Raw genomic sequence first — 14,472 nt, forward strand, 5'->3', positions numbered from 1 at the left:
ATCATCCGGAGGCACTTACTGAGACACGATGATTTATTCCTTTAGAAAAGCATTCACAATATGACTTTTAATTCCTAAAGACAACCCTGTCGTCTTCTGATTTAAATAAGTTTAGAAATGACTCAGAAAATGGATGCTGGGCTATTGGAATTTAACCAAAAATAATAATAATGATAAAAAGAAAAGTGTGTGTTTGTAAAACTGTGGTGGATATTTGAAATGTGTGCAGCAGAGAATAACATAAGCAGATGGAGGCAGTCTTGATTGAAGTCAAACATTCATAGTTTTTCTCTCGTTGTAGTCGTATAACCCCGTCTTCCTCAGACCTCTGCGTCTGTGCATTCATTCATTCATTATATGTGTACGACTGTGATTTGTTGCCCTGTGTGTGTTTGGTCTCTGAGGGCAGCACTTTTTCACCCCTCTTAACATTTTCACGCCTAGAACAGCTGTGGGAGCGGAAGCAAGACGAGAGAAGCCAAAGAGGTATCTTAAGTGGAATAGTTTGTTTCTACCACTTTTAGATGTGTAATGGAGGTTAAGAGGTCTCTTACGCTCAGTCTGCTGCTACATATGGACAACGCTGCTCATCTCAGTTGACTTAAAGAAGGGTTTCATGACCTCAAGTGAGTGTTACACAGCAAGGGCAATAATGCATCGGCAGGTTTCCTCCAAGTGCTCACTTAAAGATCGCTTCTCGTGTACTTTTCCCCTCCATCTTTATGCTCACCATCTCCAACAAAAACAAATTTACCGGCATCGTACCTACTGCCTCCGAAACCATCTGCCCTCCCACACCCAATCTTCCTAACATGCACCTCGGCGCCATCACACGCCTCGCAGTCACGAAAGCAAACGACACCGATCACCCCCTCAATCAGCACTTCACATTACTTCCATCTGCTCGGAAATAAAGGACTTTGAAATGGAGAAGAGCTCGATTCAGCAGGAGTTTTATCCCTTCTGCCACGGCAGCCCTGAACGAGCCGCCTCGCTGCCACTGATGTGAGCTGGGATGTATGACTGCAGACGTGAGGATTTTATGTACTGTCTGTGTCTGTGTTCTACCGGCAGTGAAAACACATCTCACGCAGGAAAATAAATCTCAATCAAGAAAAGGGAAAACTCTGGTATTTTCTAACCTGGCTTTAATTCTAATGGCCTTTCTGACTGTGGGTCATGATAAATTGCACTCAGCATTCTGTTAATGATAACAGGCCAAGCAGTGGGAGGCAAAGAAATTAACCTATTGGGTCACCTCTTGTAGCTAATTCCATAGCAATCTACTTCTGGATCAACTTGCCAGCGAACCAAACAAGCTGCCAATTCATCTGAGCTAATAACACATTTATTATTAACTACAGAAGTCCATGTATAGTGGGCTCTTCTTTAACAGTGAGATATTATTTGATATTGCTTTGTATGTGCTGTTATCACTGGTGAGCTGGTGGTTCAGTCTTCTAATTGATCCTCGTGACTGCATGATGTTATGGTGTCGAGCAGGACCGTGCTCTTCCTCCTTAGTAATAGTTCACTGCTTAACCAGCCCCTGCACTCAGGCTGTGTCCCAAATCACACTCGGCTTTACTCATTCACCGCTCGCTATATAATAGACACACTACAGCTGATTCCATAGTGAGCAGTAAATTGAGATTTTGGACATTTTCATCAGCATTTTGCAGAATTACTGACAGCTGTAGAGTCACACAACAGTCGTTTCTTATCTATAACACGCAGAACGCTGCATTGTGGGATTGTTAGCACAAAGTATGGACATGAACTCTACTTTTCGTGTTCCTTTGTGAAATTTTTGATGAAGTTTTCCTGAATTTCCTTGGAAGACAAGAATAATCTCATGGTATTATTTACCATCTAAACTACTACCGAGCACATCGATAGTGACCACATGGAAACAAAGCAGCATGTGCACATGAATAGACAACTTGTTTAGTTTGAAAAAGAGCTGAATTGATTCATGAAAGAAAGATAATGGATTTGGAAAGCTTCAGGGTGCTCGCACTGCTTTGTGAATGCAAAGCTAGCCGCAACAGGCCTTTCTCACCGAAGACGCGTTCACATGTCACAGATGGAAAAGCACAGATGTAAATAATAAAATTCATGACGGCTGAATTCCATGTAGCTGCTTCAGTTTCAGCATCCTGGCTTACTGGCACACTTGAATAGAGCCATTGTTGATGAGATTAGTGACACCTGAGCTCTTCCTGCTGTGAAAAAAAACCTCTTTAAACCTCTTTAAAGCGACCAGAAAGAAAAACGTAATCATGTAGGAAACACCTCGTCACATGGAAAGTATATAAAGAAAATGTTTGAATTTCAGCATCTGCAGATAAACACCACTAGAGCAAAACACACCGTTGCTACAATAGGGTTTCTGATATTTCTGATGCTTTAATAACTTAAAACCAGCTCTGAAATCTTTGTGATAGCCTGAAGTATTCCTCCCCAGTCTACTGTCCGGCGGGGTCAGCTGTCCAGCGGGGAATGCTGCAATAACATGAAGCGCTTGACACCGTTTGAAGAATTTAAATTGTCCAGTCACTTGTAGGCCTACAGCTGCTCAAACCACAGATGACTCAAGCAATTCAGGGAGCAAATTAAATTTTCCATGTAATCCGTCTTTTAGTCTACTTTGTTAACTGTTGGCGCTGAGCTGGAGAAGTAGAGCACGCCTGGATGTTTTGGGACCCTCGGGTAACAGCTGTCAGTCAGCCATCACCTGCCACCCAGTTCTGTCATGAAACCCCCCAACACACTCGCTCACACACATACGCACACATGCACGCACACACACACGCACGCCACCGCTGAGACCAAAACTATTAGCACTCGTAACCTCTTGTGGGCTCACTTGATTTTTCTTTCCTCTGTCCTTTATATTTCTCCTCCTCCTGATTCTTGTTTCTTTATTCAGCTCACGGCCAACCACCCTCAAGGCCACAACCATCTGCTCATTCCTATTATCATTTTTATTCATCTTTTTCCTCCTTATTTCCATTGGTGGCGAGTGATTATTTACCTGTGCTCGACTGCAGGTACCAAGGGCCTCTGTGTAGACACACAGATGTAATGTTGGTACTTTCTCTTATGGCTTAGTGTGCAGGGAGCAGCCCAAACTCTCACTATTGCCGTAAATTGGAAAAATAACTATATAACTATACTTCATTTTTAGGAGATAGGGCTGAATTTTCTAGCCTCTCCTGTTTATATAAAAAATTGGAACACAATATTAGAATCACCTCAGGATGTTGACACACTCTTCGTAGGCTGTGTAGAAAGTCTGCCAGCCTAACGGAGACGAGCAAACCCTACCCCCAACCTGAAATTCACATTAAACACCATTTGTGTATACACAATGTGACACAAGTGACTCAGTAATTTGAGCTCCACAGAGCATTTTAGCATCTTTTAGTTTTACTGTATAGGTTCAGTTTCACCGCTCCCATCAACCTGGTTTTCAGCAACAGAACAGAAAAAACCTCTGCAAACCATTGTGTACCATCTGACCAGCAACCAGCTGATGAACAAATAGGAGCCGCTAAAGAGACTGAAATGGAAAGTGAATGCTGGACTTACATTCATCAACGTGCAACTGTTTGCTAAAGTTAGCCAGCACAACTTCATAAGGTGGTGACGTGTCCCTGCTGAGATCACAGCTTGTTACACTTCCCATAAGTGGGCATAAATATATGAATTAATAAATACATAGTGCATTTTTGAACTTCCACAGCATCATATATTTGTTAGGTGGAGCATGTTTCGGGTGCCACAGCTTTGACAAAGTGATGCCTATACGTTTGGTGCAGGGCACAAAAGGATATGCGTTCTTCACCTTTCTGTTATCATGCTGTTATGTGGTGCAGAAAGAAGAATCAGAGGCAGTGATAGCTTTGATGACAGCCAGTATACATTCTGAAGTTAAAACGCTGTACATAGATTTTCTGTCAAGTCTGATCAAGTGGAAGATTGTTTGAAATGCAGCATTGACTCCAGCAGAGGGTAATGACCTCTCAGAGATAGTCTCATACGTTTATGGTAATCAAGTTAACCCGTTAGGATTAACGTGCTAATGACTTCCGTATGTTCGAGGAAAACTGGGAGCAGACAGAAACTCCAGCGTGATAAACTGTATCAGCTCCGAATCTGTCAGTGATGGTGGATTTAAAACAAGCCCCTCATGAATGGTCATTTAATTAACCTTGTCAAGCATATCTGCAGTAATCTCCAATCTAATTTAATCTGTTAATTTAAAACTGTTCTTAACGAGGCCAGCCCCCCAGCCAATCAAATGTCAGGTATAGAAGCATAAAGGACTTGGTTAATTAGAGCTGTCAGGAAGTGACCAAATATGGATAGAGGAGGGGGGCTGGGTTTCCTTTTATTACTTTCTTGAGTTATTAATTCTGTGGGAATCACCTCGGGTGGTATGGTTGCATGTGTGTGTGTGTGTGTGGTAAGTCTGTGTGTGTATCTGTGGGGATGAATAAAGAAGAGGAGGGGGAGTGAAGGGTAAGAGGAGAGATATGGAGATACAGAAAAAAGGAAGAGAATGAAAAATATTTAGTTTATTCAGAATAATCAAATATGTCTCTTTCCAACTTTGTGGCAGCTTCATTTCCTGTTAGACAGGAAATTGAGCCTTAGCATTTCCAGAAGTGATTCTCCATCTCATATTTATCGAATAATATTCAGCCTCTCCAGTGGGAAGGTAATGTCAAATTATATTGAGAATGTGCACAGGGCTGTCTGAGGATTTCATATCACTGTAAACATGTTAAATATGTTCTTATGAAACAATGCGATTTAAATCTGCGGCTTCTTTAACTTTTGAACTTTTAGAATAATTTCCTTTTTTCGTTGCAGTCGCCATGCTAATTTGAAATGAAACAGATTGCGCTTTCAATTGGACAGCTGCCATATGTGACGGAGTGTAACCACGGATGTGTGTGCGTGCATGTGCATGAGTATTTCAGTGTGTAAAGAGGAATAAAGTGGCTCAAATCCCATCAGATCTGACCTGTGAAAAGACACCATCAAAGGGTTACTGATGTGTGCTTGTCAGTTGTTTCTGGTTTCTACCCCGTCTGGGTTTCTCTGCACACACACACACAATCTGCTGATGATATTTCATAATGTTAACCAAGTAGAGACTCTATTCTAAAGGTTTCTCTTCCTTCAAAATGTGATTGTAAACTCTTTTAAATGACACAAGACTCCTGAATACAGCAGCAGTTTGTTGCCAGATAATTACAAGATTTCTACACTATGAATTTTTAAAAAGTATTTCACAGACAAATTGAAAAAAATCCCTCCACTCACCAGCACTGATAGATAAACATCTTCATGTTGAGGAACACACAAGCTCAGAGTGTTCATGCATATAAACGTGCCTTTGGCTTTGTTCTGGGTGGTAAATCACCACTGGCATTCTCTTTGTGAGGTTAAACGAATCGACGGCTGGCACGACCTCCATAGTTAGTGCATGTTACATATAATTACATTACATACACACACATGAAAGGAGCATCCATCTTCTAATCTAACTCTCAGCACAAAAGCAAATACAGTTAATCTGTTAACATGCAGGGTACAAAGCGTTTCGCTGGATAAGTACTTTGATACACAAGCAGTGATGCATTTTGCATAATTTCCAAACAAATGAAAATGACGTCACGGCTCTTGACAGTATGATTGACAGTGATTTACAGGGACATGCAGCACGACAGCAGCACAGCAATGACCACTTGGCAACAAAGATAGAAAACAAATAATTTCAGAAACTCAAGGATTAGTATTGAAAGCCTGGAAACTGAAGTTGGCACAAAGGAAGGGATTTTGGAGGAGCGTCGCTGCCGCATGCACAGATACACTAAAAATAGGAAGCATTCGAAATTAAAAAGGAATAATTTCTTAGAGGCAGGATGTCTGTAAATAGACGAAATGAAAGCATGAACAGCCTCCCAGGTTACAGCTGAGCTGCCCATGTACTGACACGTGGATGTGTGTGTGTGCGTCTGCGTGAGTGTGTGTGTCCGTGTTTGTGTATACGCATGCTCGTGTGTGAGGCACCATCTGTGTTGCCATGTGCAGCTGCGCTCCCTTGGAGCCCAAGACCCAAAACTCAGCTGTTACCTAGACAACCCCCATACACCCCATACCTGGTCCTCACACAGACACACACACACATACACACAGACACACAGAGTTCAAACCACCTAAAGGTCTTACACTGTGTGTGCTTTTAAATGAGCAGATGGACAGAGATGTATTAGATATGAGATGTGTGTGTGTGTGTGTGTGTGTGTGTGTGTGTGTGTGTGTGTGTGTGTGTGTGGAAGAGAGACAGAAACATGGAGAGAAAAGCAGATGGACAGTCTATTTTTCAGTTTTAGATGACTTTCTCCTCTACTCAAGTGTGTGTGAGTGTATGTATGTGTGTGTATGTGTGATTTCAGTCTCTAATGAAATATACATTTGGTAGATTTACATTTGTACTGCTTTCAGTCATTTTTGCAGAATAAGCATAGAACTGCTTCCAGCTTGATAATAATAAGGATGGCACTCATACTAGTGAACGTATCATTGTAGAAAAAAATCATTGTTGGATTGTTATAAATGTGATATTTACACATAAAGGTATATTTAGCCTGTTACCAGAGTGGAGTCATAATATGGGGGAGTTGTCTCCGGCATCCATTGTTCTGGAAGTAAAGTTTCCACTGAGTTTCTGCATAGATAATGTTGGCCGATTGGCAGTTTGACCACATCCAAAAAACACCTGTTTGGAACATTGCACAGGTAAACAGGTTCACTGGTAACTGGTGATAGTATCATGATTGGGTATGAAAGAGGCATCCATGAAAGGCTCAGTCATTCACAAGCAAGCAAGGATGGAGGGAGGTGCCCGTAGAACAAACAAACAGTGTCAACAGCATGTATATTAGTATCCGCTAACAATCCCACAATGCAATACAATACTGTGCAAAATTATGCAAAATTATGATGATTCATTCATGTCAAAAAATATCAATTTACTGCTCAGTGTAGAGCGAGCTACAGAGTTTTAATTGTGTGTACAATAACAACGTTTAATTATTATCAGACGCAGCCATGCAGTCACTTTGAATTGAAATGTTGTTCTGATGGTACTTCATACTCAGAAAAAATGCTTTCAGAACCAGAAGATCTTCTGAACTGAATTCCATACTCATACTCATGATGGGTGTCTGAGCCTGGATTTTCAAAGGTATGCTAACTATTGTGGTTTACAAACTTCCTCAGGGCTGCATTCAGTGTAGCTTTCCTGATTATGCTGCCCCCCTCTGGCAGGATAAAGCCAATGAACTCTCCCTCTGTTTGGTATTGACATATCGTCTCAAGTTTCAAGTTTGTTTATTGTCATTCATCCATATACACAGCACGCAGCTGAACAAAATGTTGTTCCTCACCAGCCCAAAGTGCTACTGCAATAATATAAAATATTGTGTTTACCTGCCCGTATCGAAACCTGTATAACCAAGGTGAACAATTAAGTGAAGATACAGCCAATGAATTCAGTTGCGACTGTACATGGGACCAATAGAAGCACAATGGTGGTGATGTACTTCTCTATGTATCCAGTCGCAGAGTGTGTTTGCTCCTCTACACACATGTGCTGATCTTAGATAGCCGCTCCCTGAACGTGTTCCAGTCTGTGTTCCCAAAGCGGTCTTGCAAGACTGAGGATGGAATCTGTACAGAAGGAGTCACCTTCCGTCCAGATTCTGGTGGTCGTGTGCACTGGCCTGGAGCACGTCAGTGGTGGTCTGTATGCTGGGGGTAGAATAACAGTTAGGTGGTCTGACTAGCCAAGGTGAGGGCAGCGAATTTGCCAGTCGAATTTGGGCAACGTAGTCTTTAAGTTGGCGTGGTTGAAGTCAATGATATTGGTGATGGTTATTGATGATTTTCTGGTGGGGAAGTATCTCTGAGAACACCAACATTATGTCCTGACTGCCAACAGATGTTAATTGGATATCATTCCATTTACCTTTGTTTGTGACAGAGATATTTGATTTCAATGAAGATAGCATTTAGCTCCATGTATTTTGGATTGTTCCTGTCAAGTGAGCACCTGAAGGCCTCTCAGCTGAGAACCGCTGGAATATGACAAGAGTTTTAATTTCATAATTGGTGCCCCTTGAAGTGTACACTCTGGCTCTTGGGGAGCTGTCTGGACTTGTTAGGACCACTAGTGTTTTTCCAGCCTTGTGCAGTTCTTGCAGAATGTTTGTAATTCTACAGCACAGAAGTAAGATTTGAGTGGTAAGGATCAGCGCATTGGTTAAGTCCATGTCACTGGAGCATGCTGCTGCCATAATTAAACAATGTGCTTATGCAAGCCTTGACGAGCTGCGGCTAGCTGTCAGAAGTGGCTAGGTTCTTTGCTGCATCCACAGATGGGCATGAAAGGAGCAGCACACAGAAGGTGGACGGAGAGGCAGAACGATCTTTCCACAGCAGTCAACTTTCTTTAAGTCAGCTGCCTGCCTCTCATGTGATGAGTGTGGTGTTAAGTAACGTTAAACCCCATGGTAACAGTACTCACACACCGGCAGTAGGCTGTCATCTGGTCCGTCTTGCAGAAGTTTAGAACAAATGTCCCACTATTTCTCCGTGTTAGGGCATCATTTGAGTCTGAGGGCCTCGATCAGGACCTCATACTATCAGCCTTATTTTATATAATTGTTCCCATTGTCCTCTTCTTTAGCCTCTTGCAGTTGTCCATTGCCAGTCAAAGACCCGCGAGTGGATGAAGTGGTAAATGAATATCTTCCATCTGTCTGTGGTGTTTTAACTACTGGAATCAATGTTTAAAAATCTTCAGTTTGATCCATCAAGCTAATTAAATCTCATGCATTTCTATACTGGAGCTCACTGCTCCCCTGACAGCATTGGATTTCCAGGGAAAAGGGACGATTCAATTCAATAAGCTTTATTTAACGTTAATCTTGGTGATAAGTAGGCCAAGGTTTAATGAAGGGGCTGAATCACAGATGACGGAAATATAAGAATATGTCAAAGAGTCAAAGTCTATAATTCCAAGTCTATTAACTTTAGGTCCTTTCTTGTCATACGTACTTGTCAAGTCAAATGTCGGATTCTCTCAGTGTGTGTGTGTGTGTGTGTGTGTGTGTGTGTGTGTGTGTGTGTGTGTGTGTGTGTGTGTGTGTAGCCAGTTTTCAGTGATTCATTTCCCTCATTAAGGGGTGTCCTACTTCTCTCGTGCAATCCTTCACCTGACTGTTATCTGCTCCTTTCTTATTTCCTTTACACATACACATCATGTTTGGTTCGTTACTCCCAAAAGAAAAATGTATTCTTAAAAGTTATTTGATTATTTTACCTGGTACCCGCTTTGTGACACTTACCAGCGTGTATTTATGTTTAATATGCAAATGTTTAAGGGGGACAGGACTCTAATGGCATCCCATCAAACACATACTACATCTTACAGCATGAGAGGGGTTTCTGTATCGCAGCACAGGTAAGAGGCTTCTATACAAAGAGAGGTAAGAGCGAGGGGGAGAGATAAACAGACCAGAAAGAACAAAAAGAGAACGATAGGGGTAAGAGAGAAGAGAAAAAAGAGACTGAGGAGGCATGGGGGAATAATAGGAAAGAGACAAAAAAAAATCCAGACACAGATGGAAAAAGAGGAAAGGAAACAGAGAGAGACAGAGGATCTCTGTCAGCGATGAGAGGAAGAGAAAAGCAAGGAGAGAACGGGGAAACACAGAGTGACAAGTGAAATGGACTAATGATGTGAAAAGTAGCTACAATAGTTAGAGAGGAAGAAGGAAAGAAGACAGACTCCATTAGTATGAATTCCCCACTTTTCTCTGTGCCTTTATCTCGCTGTTCACACATGTGAGACTTCCCCGCCGTCACACATCAGTTTCTCCAGGAATTTGGGATCTTGCCGTCGCGTGAATTGATGGAAATCATATCAAGTTTGTATCAGTGCATTGTTGTTCTGTGAGATTTATGCCTTCACATTCTGAATGTTCATTTCACAAAACTCATGGTGTGATAGTGGCAGAAAATGAGATGTTATTCGAACAGCGTATAACAAATGGATGTGGTACAGCATTAGTGTCTCAGTGCCTGAGTTTTGGCGCTGAGTGCATTTTGATTTCGGAAATAAGCAAGTGTTCATTAAAATGGGTTTGTCCGAAGCTTTCGTTCAGTGCCTCTCAGAATATCTAAAGTGATAAAACACTGAAGATTAGTTTCTCTATCACTGAATTTACTGTAACTTAGCAACAATAATAACAATTTTACAGATGCCTTTTGAACTTTATCACAAATCTTCAGAAAATAGCACCAAAATGGGCACAAATTTAATCCTGCTTTTTCTTTAAATAGCCACAGTCATTTTTCTGTCTTTTTTGGTCCCAGTAACTATTAAACTGAGATCCTGTTGGAAGTGACAGGTTTTGATTTTTGTTCACCAGCCGGTTGCTAACTTTGTCTGCCGTTAGGTGTTGAGCGGGAACCATAAAGTCGGTTAATCAGAGCTCCTCCACTGAAAATTCCTGTGCCTGGATATGACGTTAATGAGAGCAGTGAGACTGATCCAAAACGGTAAAGTTTGGCCCGTAAAACCAAAATAATGAGCTGAAAGACATTAAAACTCTGCAGAGCTGAGGGGAGCTGCATTCACTCTCAGCGCCAACTTTCACATGACTGGATTATAGTAATTGAATCCATTGTTATTAATAAGGAATGTAAGATTTAATGCAGCTTTAACACCTGCTAATAGATTCATTAGAGGCCAGTGTTCTTGTTTCTTGTAAAGCTTTTTAGTTAAAACACTTGTATCTTGTACTGCCTCCCTTGTTATTTTGTTTCTGCCGGTCTGGTTGTGAGGAAGACTAATTTAAATCAACAGTGTTTTAATAAAGCTGAATTGGAGCTAAACTCTAGAAACATCAGAGTCGAGGCAGTTTTTTAAATAGAAACACATTCGCACTAATCTTTTATGTGATCTGTGGAGGACATGTCCTTTGGCTGGTGAGAACAAATGAAATCTAGAAAACATGTACCGAGATTTTCATCTGCGAGAATGTGGTCTGAACCAATGACAGGAAGTGACCTCGAACACAAGGCTTTACAGGCAGAAGGAAACAGATGTTGATGTCTGGTAACCAGCAGTTCCTCTTGCTTGCATCACAGCATTGAAAAAATGAACCAAGGGCAGACCACAGTCTGGACCGATTCTCACTTTCAGCTGCTTCTTTATGTGCATCTACGTGTTATGAATGTCAGGAAGCCACATTCCAGAGCGCAGACAGGTCCGCCGGCCTGAACCCAAGTCTGCAATCAGATGGGTTTTGACTCATGAGTCATGTGATCTGTTTAAAAACATGCTTGTGATTGGACGCAGTGAGTTCTTCCTGTACGCTTCTCACCAAAGGAAACAATGTCGAGGTGTGAAATGACGGTTGAAAAGTTCCCATCAATCATTTTTTCCAAAGTCTTTCTTCGACACTAATGACAGCAGCACAGCACCAACTGTTTTTTACATTTCTTTTAAACACCCTGCTGCTTGAGCACAAATAGAAATCATGACTCAACTCGGCTGAATGAGGCTGGTAGTTCTGATTGAAGAGACTGACATGCACATGCACACACACACACACACACACACACACACACACACACACACACACACACACACACACACATATACACACTGTCACCCACACCAAGCACAGCCTACACACACCCTCGTGCCACACAACTGCAAACAAAGTTGATGATTTTAATCACCATAACATGCTGAGAACACAAACACACCCTCAGGGCGCTAATCAATTACTGTGGAGCACACACACACACACACACACACACACACACACACACACACAAAGTCAAGCTAAACTAATTTCACTCTAATCCAGATTTTTTTTTTATCTTTTCCAGTTCTGTTTTGTGCTTGTGCTTGTGCTTGTGCTTGTGTGTGTGTGTGTGTGTGTGTGTGTGTGTGTGTGTGTGTGTGGTACAGGATGCTGCCTGCCTCAGCACAAAGGCAAGTTAACTCACCATGAGAGCCCACCAGCACACACATATGAGATGCATGAAGCTTTGCGGACCACTTCATCTCTTGGCTTGTTAGAAATTATCATTTTGGGAGACAGACAAACACGTCTTCTTCCTTTTTTCCATCAATCAGAATACGTGATGCAATGAAATCAAACATAAAGCAATCATCTCACATTTCCATATGAAAACAGTTGTATTTTGCCATGACCAATTGATAAAACCACATGTTTATAACCAGTTTGTGAAAGTTTGTTTTTACCTTTGCTGTTCTGAACACTTTGAAGCCCTTTTGAAAATAGTCATTTCAGGGATTAACTTGCACAAGGACAAGAACAAAAGCTGCACTGGACCACCTGCATATTCCTACTCACTCTGCATAAAAGCACCAGCTACAGTCAATGTCTAAAATGTAAATATTAGTGTTAACATTCAGTTCAAGTGCTTGCCTGACAACAAAACACACAGATAGACACACAACGTTAGCATTCAGTGTTGGTTCTAGACTGTGCTGATAGAGCTATCATTGTGATAATACTGAGGTCTATCATAATTATCTGCTAATTGACTGCCTAACGAGGTAGCGCTCATTAGAATGCTCATTAATACTCCATCATCACCACTGATAGCTGTAATCACAGAGTGCTGGTTTCAAGGTCTTACAGGAGGCTGTGCAAGTGTGGATACTGTGTGCTTAAGTGTGTGTGTGTGTGTGTGTGTGTGTGTGTGTGTGTGTGTGTGTGTGTATTCTTTCTTCCAGCAGAACCTGTTGCATTTAGCCCTTCCAATATGGGTACAAATGGCCTATAAAGATAGCCTATAGCCTATAATTACGGCCTAGAAATGACATCCCAGTTAAAGGATTCCACACCTTACCTCTTGCATCCTGCGCCTACATTCAGTTCTAATGAAGACACAGTGTGACCTCGATAAAGCGAGGTAGACAGTTAGGGTATGGGGGTCGTTCTGGTGGTGGGCGGGCATGTAGTACATGTGACTTTCCTGCATTAGACCAGACTTCTGTGTAATTAATGTCGGCCTTTTTCTTAAGAGTGATATCTCCCTAAGCTTAACCGTACTACAGCTGCTATGTGCAGGTATTGAAAGCAATCAATGTTAGTGCAGTGGTCCCAGATCTTGTCTCGTATCAGAGTTGAATTTGTTACACAGCATATTTCCTTCCGCTTCTCTTCTGTAGGTGTAGCTTTAAAGGTTAATTCAACACTGACTCACACTGTTACTGCAGCTGCTCTCTGAAATGTGTGCCTGTCGCACTTCTGGCCACACAGGAACAAGTGAAGGTGTTTTGCTTTGACAGTAAATAGAAGAATAACCACAGTGACATCACTAATTCATTTGGTCTCCAGCAGTGCAAACCATAAAAACCCAGTGTAACCACAGTCTACTTGAACACTTCATTCTACATCTCTATGATACAAGGGTGAGTTCACCCACATAACATAATGTTGTTATTTTCCAGTGTTGCTGTTAATCATGCATATACTGTAGTTTTGGTTTTATTTGCTGAGCAGTGAAGGTCTTAAAAAGAAACTGTCTGCTCGGGCCATGGAGGATAGTTTTTTTTATATTGTGACGTGTGACCTTTAACAATTATTTCTGCCTCACTGTTGCAGTCGATTAAATTATATGATTCTTGTCCAATAAAATGAAGGATTGGACTCAGATAACACCTCTTTTTAGCTGGCCTCACTGCCACTAGGATCGTTTGTTGAGCTTTAAGTATTCCAGTTCCCCAATTTACGGGGCTCCAAGCAGGTACCCTGCTGCACACCTGCGATGCAGAAGCTCTCTGTGCTGGTTCCTGCGGGGGAGGGCAGCAGGCTTCCCACTGTCAAGCCTCTGAACAGCAACAAGAACTTTAATTTACCACAAAGCTCCGGCTTTCGTCATTATCCTTCTCTTCTTTGCTCAGGATATTTCAGGATGTATGGCAGCTTGCATTGTGCGTATTTCCCTCAGCCTGGACTACAGAACACTGCGAATAATTTAGCAGTCTTTCAGTTTGCTCTTTGTCTCTTTTGTAACAGCGTTGTGTATTGTGTTGCAGGTATGCCTCTCAGTCTGGACTGCAAGGCGTTTTTTGGCTACAGTGGAGAAAACAGGAGGCCCATTATCTACTGGATGAAAGGAGAAAAGTTTGTCGAAGAGCTAGCGGGACACATTAAAGAAAGTGAAGTCAGGTAAGTGCACCACTAACACAGACTGTTAATCCACTTGTGCACCCCTGAGCATTTCCTGGAGGAGAGGATACAAAATAAGGAGACCACAGTCGATGTGCAGCAAATTTCAAACGAGCTGAGTAACGTTATTGTACATCATATTGTTTTGGTTGAGTTGCTTTTTAACCAC

At 41.8% G+C, this 14,472-nt stretch overlaps 1 protein-coding gene across 3 annotated transcripts in view; it reads left to right on the forward strand.

The window, feature by feature from the left end:
* il1rapl2 (interleukin 1 receptor accessory protein-like 2) overlaps nt 1-14,472 on the forward strand; it is a 354,681-nt gene that overhangs the window by 306,635 nt on the left and 33,574 nt on the right. For all 3 annotated transcript variants that reach the window (XM_076739380.1, XM_076739381.1, XM_076739382.1), the window contains one exon: nt 14,171-14,303. In XM_076739380.1, the coding sequence (XP_076595495.1) occupies nt 14,171-14,303 (133 nt within the window). The remainder of the gene's footprint in view (nt 1-14,170; nt 14,304-14,472) is intronic.

Source organism: Chaetodon auriga, chromosome 9, assembly GCF_051107435.1.
Source record: "Chaetodon auriga isolate fChaAug3 chromosome 9, fChaAug3.hap1, whole genome shotgun sequence".
Lineage (NCBI taxonomy): Eukaryota > Metazoa > Chordata > Actinopteri > Chaetodontiformes > Chaetodontidae > Chaetodon > Chaetodon auriga.